The 12,708-nt window shown below is 40.4% G+C and overlaps 1 protein-coding gene across 1 annotated transcript in view; it reads right to left on the minus strand.

The window, feature by feature from the left end:
* Nucleotides 1–12,708, minus strand: part of PKHD1 (PKHD1, fibrocystin/polyductin) — a 234,406-nt gene that overhangs the window by 14,474 nt on the left and 207,224 nt on the right. The window contains exon 60 of the mRNA XM_026040938.1: nucleotides 111–237. Coding sequence (XP_025896723.1) covers nucleotides 111–237 — 127 coding nt within the window. The remainder of the gene's footprint in view (nucleotides 1–110; nucleotides 238–12,708) is intronic.

Here is a 12,708-nt window from a genome sequence, read left to right on the forward strand (position 1 = left end):
AGAGAAATCTTTTGCCTTTTCTAGGTCAGTCCCATGGCTTTCGGACTGCTTGGAGATGTCAAGAATGTGAAGCACTAATAAATGTCCATACACAGAGAGGCAAATCCTACCTTCCTATCCAGGAAAATGATCTGCGGCTGCACAGGAAGYGGTTTCTCCATTTCTCCATCTGAGGGCTGAACCCGAACAGAGATGCTGTAGGGCCTCACATACAAGCAAGTTCCAGGGGTTTGTCTGCTTCCATTTCTTTCATTTGCAAAGGAAATTGAGAAAAAAAAATAAAAAAAAAAAACAGAAAATTAATGCTATGAAAACATCTGATGTAAATTCCTGAGATAATTCACACATGCCTATGTCTCATAACTATGCATTATTTTCCGTTCACAAGATTTTCTGCCATTTTTTTAATGCAGGTGGCAATACTCAAGTGTTAGTTTTGAGTAGGAAGGATAAATTAGTAGGAACAACTACTAATTTATCTTATTATTATATTTTGATACATTGCATTAATCAGTATGTACAAAAATATGAAACAGGCATCACATAACAATGCTTAAGTAATAAAGAAAAAATCATTGCTCCTAACCCGAGTTTGCAGATGGAAAATTGAGGAATTAACAAAATAAGTTATTTTCCCAGCATCACATAGGATTCATGTAGCACAGGCAGACTTGACATGTTCACAAACCCAGATTCTTATCCCCAAAGTCTTAATTCCAGCAAATTGATAACTGAAGGCTACAAAAGCTTCCTGTCCAGCTGAAAGATTTCCAATGGGTATCTTTGAGCTCCTGTAAATAAAAAGTTTCAATTCCTCTACACAAGGACAAGACTTAAAGCAAAAGGTTTTACTGCACATCTCTATTCTGTCTTCCCTATGATTCTACACTTCATTATCTGGGAAGTCCACATACTATATTAAAAGAAACTGTCTTTTCAAGACTGAAATTTAAATTCAAGCACGACCGGAGAGGGCTTTTGCACTTGAATAAATAATCAACATTTCATTCTGAATCCGTATCATTACATTCGCTCTCCTAGTGCTTTCTGTTGTTTAGAATATCTTTTATACCAATATATACTTCTAAATAATTATTACAGTGACACTGTTTGCAGTTTTTGATTTTGTCTTGAAATGAAAATAACAAAGTTATTCATTCATCTTGCTGGTGTTTGCTTAAAGCTGTTTACAAATAACACAAAAAAAAAACCCACAAATTTCTTTCAGTTTGTTACTGTGCATTACAAAACATATCCTGCCTCTCCTGGAGCTGAAGTACTGAAATATTGTCCTGGAGATGGTAAGTATTTGATCAGACCTTAGAAACAGGAAAGACGGGTTTAAGGACACTTGTGGTTTAAGGAACCGGCACAATTTAAACAGAAAGTCTCACTTCTTCTCTAGATTCCTTTTCTTCTAAGCTGCTAATTCTGAAAAGCGATAGTATGTTAGGAAATCATGGCAAAGGGACCAATTCATCTGCAGTACTCTGCCCAGCCTCCTTCCATAATTGGACATGCAGTACTGTGACTTAAATTCACTACAGAAAGACAACAGATCACTGTATTTTTATGGCAGAGATCTGCACTTTTGGTGAGTTCTCCGTATCCAACTGCATTCAGCTAAGTTCAGGTGAATCTTGGCATAGTTTATGTATGTAGACCAGAAAAAAAAGTATTTCATTTATTTATTTATTTTATTTATTTATTTTATTTATTTTATTTATTTATGTATTCTCTTTCTATTTTCCTTAAACTGACAGCAAACACGAAAAATATTGGGGCAATGCCAGACTTCACAACCCAGGCTCATCACTCATTTAAAGGAGGTAACAGGTGATCATTCCCACTCCTTAAAGCATGCCATAAAATAACAAAATGGAAAAAAAAAAATCTCACATGCACGTTAAACATTAATTTTTAGTTTGCAGGTGATCTGAATGCAGCCAACATAGCACAGAACATGGTATTTATCTTCCACATGGTCCAGCCTGCTTCTTGCTGTGAAGGAGCCCCTGCCTTAGGGTGCAGCCCTGCACACAGTGACTTATGTCCCTGCAAGTGAGTATCAGTGTCAAGAGGGAGGAGAGAAGAGCAGCCTGCTGCTCCCCTGGTGATTTGTGCCACGGTGGGAAGGATTTGCAATCCCCTGCTGACAGCACTCATCGCAGAGCAGCTCGGCAGCTCAGTGCCTTGCAGCACTTCTGTAGGTGGGCACAGTGGGCAAGCAAGTGATATCATGGTATCTTGGTCAGCAACGGACCCAGAGGCACCAACACAGGTCTGGAGAACAAKCTAGGGCTCTGCAGGAGACCACACGCCTGTTACTCAGCAGCAAGGAAGCTAYGGATCATAGGAAGAAACTAGAGGACCAGTTGAGGATATAAAAGCATGAATCACAAGCTAAAAGGAGATATTTGGGGCAGAGAGAAGAAGGTATTGTTGCAATCAAGAAGTGGTTGCCATTCTAAATTATATTATTTATAATTCTAGTAATAAATTATTATTATCTATTGGCTTCCAGGAGAAAGAGATTAGATCTAGGGCCTGTGTCAAGGTTCTATTAAAGTCAATGTACACATCAATATTAGAAAATGAAATAGTGCCAAAGAACAAGCCTTGGCAGGGAAGTTTGATCATCTCTATTGTAAACTTGCCACTTCTTGGCAAGCCTGAAGGCCCAGGGGTCCAGGCAAAATAACAAAGTCCAAGGCAACACACAAATGGTACGGAAGCATTCAAAWTGGGATTGCTGGTGAGAAGAAGACAGACTGTGGGGAAGAAGGTGCCATAATGCAGACAGGACATAGGCAATCTGAGGAGCTGCACAAGGCAAAGAAAGTGCAGCTTTACCACAAGGGTTGTGGATACATCAGCACTCTTGAATCAGAGGTATGCCGACCATATAGACCTRCATGTTCCCACTGTGGCTGATGGGAATGAGGTCAGCCAAACACGAGGTACCTGTTCCCTCTTTCTTGCATTGTTCAAGGTTTTGTCTCCCTCTGCAGATCTTATCACTGAGTGATATAGATAGGAAAGAGGGACATGAATATCCAGAGATATGCATTAAGAGTCCCGGTTCACTCCCAGTGTACGCAMAACAGCTCTCCAAAGGATGACTTTTATTTCCATATATGCCCAAATTTCCCCATGTCATACAGAAAATCTAAGCTATAGAAAAGAAACTCAAGCAGAAAGMAAGTTTCAGCTTTCCCTGACAGTGAAGAAAAAATAAAAAAGTAATATTGATCATGTCCCTTTGTGATGGCTGGGCTAATGGACTGAATGAGACACATGCAGACAGACATTAATGATATATTCCATCTTTTGCCTGGGCTGAGCYAATAAGGTCAAAATTCAACATATTCCAGCCATGCACATTGCTAACACTGGCAGGGAGCTTTGAACAAAGTCATGACCACTGTAAGTCTTTGCCCTGAAGGCTAGATGCTGTGAGGGCTAGTAGGAGTAGGTCTAATAGAGAAGAGGAGCAACAAGGCAGGCAGGACTGATGGTGAACTGGGATAATAAACAAGTAACTGAATCACCTTGTGATGGTCAGGTGGGAAAAGAGGGGTAAGCTTTTTTATCTAACCATTTTGAGCATTTCCTTTCAGACAGCAAGCAAATTCGGATTAGAATCTAGTTATGCCTGTTTAAAGCATCAGATAAGGTGGTAGATAGCAAAAGAATAGCTTTTTTTTGGCATATATTTTAATTAAACAAATAAACAAACAAGTCTTTCTGAATATGAGTTCTGACTTTAACCTACTGGGTTAAAGATCCACCATCAGATCTCCATTTGCTAGATGTTGGATCTACAACAGACACTATCCCTGCTCCAGACAGTTCCCAGTCTAGCTCAGGGTGAATGTTCTCCCCACTTTGAGGAGAAGGAAAGGGAGCAACTCAGCATGAACACAACTTTCTAGGAATATACACACGTCTCTCCTCCATATGGCAAGTGCTTTCTTCTGCTTAGAGTGCTTTCATTTACTAGTTTATGATCGCCATTGTACCTAAAACTGAAGACAAACATCTACCTGGTGGATGCAGTTGGTGGTAACTGTCATAATTCAGATTCCCATAGTCTGGAAAACGCAACTTAAAAAATATCGGAGACTGGAAAGAGCCAACGGGTACACCCAAGGGTGAAGAGGCATAAAAAAGGGCGATCTGCAATCACCAGATGCCTTCAGAATCCATCCATCATACAGGAGAGAAACATCCTCCAGATTCATTAGTGAATTACACTAATTACAGAATCACAGAATGGTTAAGGTTGGACCTCTAGATATCATCTAGTCCAATCTCCCTGCTCTAGCAGGGACAATTGTTGGAGAACAGGGGAAATGCCCGTACTTTACAATGCCGCCTGCTAGTGGTCAGGGACTAAGCCAGACTAAGACCTCCTCCATAACACACTCCTGAAGTTTACTGTTGGAGGGACGTCTTTTATTAAATGCAAACAGAATCACGCCAGAGGTCAGAGCCTTGCCGCTGCTGCGTATCCCAAGGTAATACCACTTTAAGCTCCACATAAACTCTTAAACAGTTTCTATCCTAAAACCAGACCGTAGGTGGTACAGTTTTTTACGATATGTTATAATAGTGCAATAAATCTGTTAGCTTAAAATCGAATCTCCGTGGCCTTTTAGAGAAATCATCATTAAATGCAAGGTCCTGTTAATGATGCCATCCCAGTGAAATTGTTTAATCTGCTAGGGGGGTGAAAGGTCACCAAATGAATTTTTTATAATACATCAACTTGACACGCAATAGGGAAAACTGTAATAGATAAAAGCAAAGGAAAAGGGCACTGTCTTCTTCTGATAGGTCAATAGCAGCCAAGAGAGTCACTCATCCACTTTTCCTTCACTACYGTGCTCCTTTTCCATTTAATATGGACACCCAATTAATACCTCAGCACCATAGACAACCTCATTTTAGGTGAATTATAGCAATTTCTTCCCCCTTCTCCGAAATGAAAGTGATCACAATACATCATAGCATTGTGCGAATTAACGTTAATTGATTCGAGTTACCAAGCATTGATGGGCCACTTCTATAATCTGGCCCTTATTGGGAGCTGGAAGGGATGAAGGGAAGATTAGATTGCACCGTCCGTTGCTTTGACGACGGCGGTCACCTGACGCCTTGTTAGACAGTTGTACGGTTCTATTGCAGGCCCCAGTGGGGTCGTCAGTAAACTGGAGTGATGTCCAAACATCATTACACGCTGCTCCGATATTAAAGCAAAGGGATTAGCACCTTATTGCAAGCAACCTGGATTTGTCATTGTGCTGTCGTTATCCAATTTCCAGATGATAATGTGACTGTGGCCTGCGGGCGTTTGGTCCTACAGCCAAACTAAGGTGTGTGTGTGTGTATATATATATATATTTATTTATTTATATTTATATATATGTACAGATACCCCCACAAAGACCCAGCACCCAAAGCCATTTAACCCTTCAGTCACCAGACTCCTATTAAAAAAGCATGTGAAAGAATTTTTCTTTTGTGTGTGTGTGTGTTAAGCRCTGGTCATGGGCACAACRCGATGGCAGAACAGGCTGGCTTCAGAGCCGAGATGCCTGTCATTCACTTTTAATTTTCCACCAGCTACACTGCACTAATAGAAGTGACAGTATTTTAAATAAGGCTAAGTGGGAAAGGATCAATCCCTTAGAGATGGGACTGTCGGCTCCTCTCTCCTGTGTGCACCCACGCTATGTAAATCATCAAATGCATAGCTTTACTTACGCTGCTTTTAGCAGAGATTCCAGTAATTGGGATCCCGTACATATATGACATAAAGCCACATCCATAATTGACATTAAAAAAAAAAAGAATCTTTTTTGACAGTGATACGATGCCACCTCTGGGACCGGGTCTCCTTCCAATCCCCTAGAAAGCCTGTGGGGTTTCCTGGGATCTCCTGGCTCTGAGATGTGCTCCCATGTGTGTATGAACATCTGTCACATCATGGGAACACATGGGAATTGGGAAAGGACCTCCTTGAGCTGGTCTCCTTCACTTTGAACTGAGATATAGCACAAAATTCTTTCTTTCAAAGAGGCACACATTGATTGGGCTGACTCATAGTCTTTTAATGACAATATATTCCTTGTTCACTCCACATAGACCTGTAAAGCTTCCTGAGTGTCCAAAGAGTCCAAAGTCTGCTTGTCCTGAGTCTTTTCTGCCCTCTGCACTCTCCTCCTCTGCTCTTTCCTGCTGTCCTTTCTCTTTTCCTGCTTCCTTGCTCCCTTCCTTCCCTTCCTGCAAGGGAACCACCTAGTTTTTGGAAGCTCACTGACGTAGCAAGGTGCAACTTCAGTCAGTGTTACAGTGGAGGTGAGACTTCAATTCTCATTGCCTGAGTTTTGTAATTTATGAGAGTCACTTCTGAGAGTGATTGGTGAGTTTTCATAGCTATGAGGCACAAAGTGATACACCAGAATAACAAGGGATTTTTACATACTATGTATAGTAGATATTAACCTAATAGTAGCTTAAAAGTAAGGCTCAGCTTAAGCAGCAGCTCCATTTTAATTCAAGGGCAACTACTGTTGAAAGACTGACATAGTCCAGTGCTGTTCCGACTGATTTAGTCCTATTTTTCTTTTGTGATTAGATATTTTCCCCCGTAGGTGGGGAGAACGGAGATTTCAGTTAAGTGCTTCAACATTCTTAGTGACTTTCACAGATCATTGTGCCTAATTTCCCCCCTTTGCTTCCCTGTACAAGGTAGTAACCTCCTACAAGGAGGCTATATAAACTCCTGGAAGTCTAACTGTGGGAATGCTTACAAGATCATTTCTCTATTCACAATAGGCAGAGACATCAAACTACCTCCTAAACATCCCCAGACTGATTTCAGTTTGAAGAAAAGTCTTAAAATAGCAGTCCTGGAATCTAACACCTGCATAGTCAAAGACCTTATGCAGTGTCAACAACACCACTACAATTGTTCTTTTCTGACTCCACCAATGTGCTGATGGTTCAGTTTTGATACCCACTCAATTTCTGATTTTTTTTTCTGCTAAAAGTGTCATCAAGAAAGGCAGTTAACCAAAGGATCTGTGATAAGAAAATTTCTCCTCTAAGTTATGGAATAAATTCCAAAAACTTTGCCTACACAAGCCACTGGTTACTATCTTCATCACAGAAAGATATGTCTGAACCTCTGAGTTCATGTTGAACACCTACGTCTTGTTGACAGATCCCTGAGCTACCCATTACCCCAGTTTGAAAATAAGCATGAATTGAGAGTAAAAAAAAATGAGTTGKCTTTGATTCCTAAGTGGAGTCCTATATGATCATGCAGTGGCATAACTCTGATTATATATTTATTAGTGTCTATTTTAATCTCATTAAGTTGCTCATTCCATTTCTTGATAGACAGCCCATTAAAGAATCTCACTTCTCTGATTAGAAAATTTCTAAGTTTCACCATAAATTTATTTATTAGTCTCAATTAATCAGTCCTTAACTGGTTCGAAACTTAACAAAACAAACAAACAAAAACAACAAAAACAAAGAAAAATAACAAAAAAAAGGAATCATGAGGATATTATTGTTGGGCTGAAGTGATTCTCTTCAAGGAATCTAGCCCTGTTGGAACTTTCTTCTAGTTTTTACAGTTTACTGAGTAGAAAATTCCTTTAATTTTAAATGCAAATTTCTCTCTTAATAATCTACGCCCATTTGTTCAAGTTCCATCATTTTTCATAGTGTCTAGAGCTTTTCTTCCTCTCTGATATTTACTCTTCCAACATATTTGCACAGATAGGATTATATTCCCCCTCAGCCTTGTTTAGCCAAGCTAAACAAGCCAAGCTCTTTTATTCTTTATTTCTTAAAATAAACTCTATTATTTCTGTGATCATCTTGAGAGTCCTTCCCTGTAACTACTCCTAATTTAGACTGTCTTTTTCATGCACAGATAAGCCAAATAGCACATAGTTTTTCATAGCATTCCTTCTGTAGTGTTCCTATGTACATCTGACCAAGTTTAATTAAATCACAAGCTCCTGAGTGACAACCAATGCCTTTTTGGCATTTTCACTACAGGTGTTTGTGGCAGATAAATTTCCAGGTGGTTTCACCCAAACTGGGCACATTCCAGTCCAGAGATGCAGGAGCTAATTGTGACTTTTCACATAATTGCTCCTACTAGCTAGTCCCAGACACCAGAATTGGAAATCTCAACAAGTCCTTCCTTCACTCACAGCTCAAGAAAGTGAATGAGAAAGCAAGGCAAAAAAAGAGGCAGTGGGAAAGAATATGATCGGGAACACTGTGCTGAAAGGAGGAATAGTTGCATGAGGCTAAAATGCCCTTTGGTGTCTAACTTCATCCTGAATAATCACCTATATATATTATCTTTGGTTGTAACAAAGCCCTTGTTCCCAGGTCTGGACAACACAAATTTTCTCTGGAAAAAAATCTGGATTTTCTTTCTGAGCAGAGGACCAGGTGGATACTTGGAGCCCCTTGAACACAGGGAGCTTCGTAGCTTCTTGATAACGGTGTCATGAACCAGCTGTGCAATACCCAGATGGGAGAAATCAGGTCTGCCCACTTAGATACAGCCTCAAGCATCTCCAAGGTCAGGATTTTTGCATTCTGTCCTTGGCTACCAAGAGGGAGCRAAGTTGGATCCTTCCACAGAATGACTTTTCATCTTCCTTTTTTTAAAACCTTTTTTAAAACCTTTTGCAGTTACTTACAATAGTCTACCCAAAACTGTATGAAAGTTATCAAGTCCAAGCACTTTAAGCTTAGGAAGTGTCAGAATTAATCAAGTTTGGACCTGTAACTCTGCCTGCCTCCGTGTAAGCCTTGTGACACAGCGAATGAGTACTAACTTCTCATTTAGTCCTTTGGATGGGTATTGCTCTCTGAAAGAGCACTTCTTTGGCAATTTGCTTCACTTTTATTGCTTACTGTGAGTCTCAAACATCATTATTTCCTCCACACACACTATTTTTCACATGTTACCCCAAACCTAATGTCTGCAAATTTCAGTTTGTAACAGGTTAAAGGTCTGTCACGGATGAGCTAGGTACTTGCCTTAGAGTGGGGAGATCAACCTAATGGTTTCTGGATGAATGCCCAGCTTTATATTTCTGATTTTATATAAAACACACACACAAACATACACCATGAATTTGCTGTTATGTTTTCTTACTCTTTTGCATAATATTTGCACTAATACATGGCAAACTTTTCAAAATAGATTATTATCTGTAAATATATTGCAATATATGTTTATAAACACTCATTCACAGAAAGATCACCTCTTTCTTTCATTGGCAAACCCTCATGACTTAAGTGGAGAAAAAATAAAATAATGTAAAAAGGCATTGCAAATCATAACAGACAACTGATTTTTTTAATGGCATGGCAATGGCATACACAGTCTTATTGCCTTGCAACCACAGCAGGTTTTCCAAGGCTACCTTCAGCATTGCTGTCCTGGGATGCAAAGAACACCCCAGTCTTTGCTTATCAAGCATCTTTTCCTGTTGTCTTTAAGCAAAAAGAGCAATGAGTTTGAAACTGCGGGGAGCCTGGCCCTGCAGGAGGGCTATTTCTGTAAATATCTGATAGCTTGGTTGGATTTTGCATAACTCAACGGTGAAAATATTTCTCTGTTCCTCCCAGAGAATAAATGTCATGGGGATACTTAGGCTTACTTGCAAATCCAAGCCCTGTACTAGCATATACTACCTAGGGAAAGACAGATAGACAGTGGATATTAGGTGTTCCAACAGGAAAACCCTGATTTCATTTCCCAAGTTATCTGTGGCCTTATTGTATCACAAATGTCAGCCATGAGTAAGTTCAGAAAAGCTATGACTGATGGGGAGTAATAAATAACACTGCAGAGGAGCCCAAGCAGCAAAGGTGGTTGGGCTCTGATGTGGTCACTGATTAGGTGATTTAGTCTTCTGTTGAATATAGGTCCCACGTTTTGCCTTCTCTGGGCTGAGCTACTGAGACAATGAATCCCTGGCTCTAAGTTGGTACTGTTCTTGCCCCTCTAATAAAATAGCCTCCTTCACAGGGGCTTGACCTGATCCTCGTTGCTTGGAGGAGGTCACCGCCATCCACATCGCCTTGTCCACTGCCAAGGAGCAATGGGGAGGGCTGGTGCCACAGAACCTTTAATTCCTGACGCCCAGAGAAGGCAGGAAAAACTTCTCCATGTGCCACCCCAGAGAGCAGTGCGAGGTGCAGGGATAGTATGAGTTGTATTTCACAAAAGGTACTCCTACCTGGTATGCTGAAGAGGTAGTGAGCCTTCCTTGTAGGTGATCCCTCTTTGCCCATCCTGATGTTTCTCACAGAGGTATTGAGGAATCCACACACACATAATAGGGTTGTGTCGGATCTCCTCTGAAAAATTATAGTTTCTACATTTCCCACAGTGTAGCTATCACTGCTTCTCTTGCACTGTTTACCAGTAATCAACACAGGGAATGAGAGGTCATTTATCTGTCAAACTCTGCAAGATGCTGGGCATCTCAGAAGAGCATAGAGAAAGGATAATATTTGCTATCACATGCTGCAATATTTCCTATAACTTTTCTTTTTTCTCAAAAACTTTGCATCAAAACAGAAGTATCCCCCGTTAATTGATGTTAGTGACTCTGTGCTGATGATAGTGATCTTGTGTCTATAAACATTATTCTGCACATTCCAGGTCTGGCCCTAACTTAAGACCTGATCTTGCAAAGAACAATTTCTCACTGTACTTAATAAGAAACCACCTCCAAAYAAAACCAAAAACAATCAAAAAACAAAATCTACAAAAGAAAAAGGACAAAGTAAATACTCCTGGGATCCAAGTTTAGCAAATCTTCATGTGGGAGTTTCACTACCATAAGCCACTCTGCTCCCAGTAGAAAAGTTCAGCATGCAAAAAGCAGCTTGCATCACTAGCAGCCAGCAGACATCAGGACAGTACAGGGGTCAATGGTAGGAAGAGGATATGGTATTAATTAGGGGAATAAGTCTTAGACAAATCCAATTTCTTTCTCTGGTTAATAAAGATAACTGCATAGATGGAATACGCCTATAGGTGGGTAAGGCTCAGTAGTGCACAACATCAAAAAATAACATTATGCAATATCAAAAGAGTACACAAGAAGGTTGCCAGGCATTAAATCCCATGTCCCCTATTAATAACAGATGGAATATTACCTTTTTCATATTTTCCCATATGCTTTTAATATGGATCCAGGATCTCGAGTTGAAAAATATTGCTGTCTGCTGCCTCCTCAGCCCTGCTCCTCACAGCATTATCAGCAGATAAGGGCTGCCATCTGGACTGTGCAAACAGTGGCTGCAAGAGGCTGAACAGAGCAAGACAGGGCCAAARGAAGGAAGGGAAGTAAAGGGCTGCTTGTCACAGTGGAGGAAAGGAAACCCTTTTAGAGGGGGAAGGAAAAATCCTTTAAATGCTGAGCTCTCATTGAGCCTCATCAATAAAAAAAATCAGTATATACAAACCTCATTAAGAACTAGTTAACAGGCAGAGCTCAAAGTGTAGTTTCCATGGGGAAATGATGATCAGGCAACAGAGGGTCCTGTGGTGGTGTGTTATTAGCTGCAGGCTTGATGCTGGGGGATATTTACCTCAACAAATAAAGAGAAAATCACTTCTGATGAAATCACAGAAGTTTTGGTGAGCTGGTAAGTTGTGGGGAGTTGAGAAAGGCCAAACAAGGTCACTTAGGTCACATGGTATGTTGAATCTGAGTGAATTAATTGTATTTTTATATAGTCAAATGAACAACTATGTACTTAGTAAGAGTTGTTTTAAAACTTGGAAAGCCGCAACATAGAATGGAAGACYGCGTCCTGGAAAGAAGTAACTAAAAATGAACTAGAAAATATAAKGAAAAAATGAATGATCAGGAATTCTCATTTTTCTGTGGAAAAATGGGCTAATGGGATCATTGAATTCTGTGAGCAGAAAATAGGATATAGTACCACTTTTTATTTTTATTTTTGACACTGACATGAAGTAAAACTGCTAGCAATTTAAACATCCACACCTCAAAAAAGGATTGGCAGATTGATTAAGGGAATGGAACATCTCTCGTATGAAGAGAGGCTGAGYGAGCTGGGCCTTTTTTCTCTGGAGAAGAGACGGCTCAGAGGGGATMTGATTAATATGTATAAGTTCAGGAAGGGAGAATGCAGGGAGGAAGGGGACAGGCTGTTYTCACTGGTGGCCAGCGATAGGACGAGGGGTAATGGCCACAAACTGAAGCATAAGAAGTTCCGTCTCCAGGTGAGGAGSAACTTCTTTACTGTTAGGGTAACAGAGCAGTGGAACAGGCTGCCCAGGGAGGTTGTGGAGTCTCCTACTCTGGAGGTCTTCAAAACCCGCCTGGATGCCACCCTGTGCCACATGCTCTAGGTGTGCCTGCTTGAGCAGGAAGGTTGGACTAGATGATCTGTAGAGGTCCCTTCCAACCTTAAATATTCTGAAATATTCTGAAAAAAAACAGAGAGGAAGAAGGAAAGGAATCAAAAACAAGGATTTAAATACTTSACACTGACCAGAACTCAAACTCCTATATTTATTAAAAACAGACAGGCAAGTGTTTTTATTGCTGTGGTGGCATCTTCAGGAGAGGGAACAGTCAATGCCCAGCAGTTTGCTAATGGTAGACAAAAAGA

Source organism: Nothoprocta perdicaria, unplaced genomic scaffold, assembly GCF_003342845.1.
Source record: "Nothoprocta perdicaria isolate Ctin4 unplaced genomic scaffold, notPer1 scaffold_101, whole genome shotgun sequence".
NCBI lineage: Eukaryota > Metazoa > Chordata > Aves > Tinamiformes > Tinamidae > Nothoprocta > Nothoprocta perdicaria.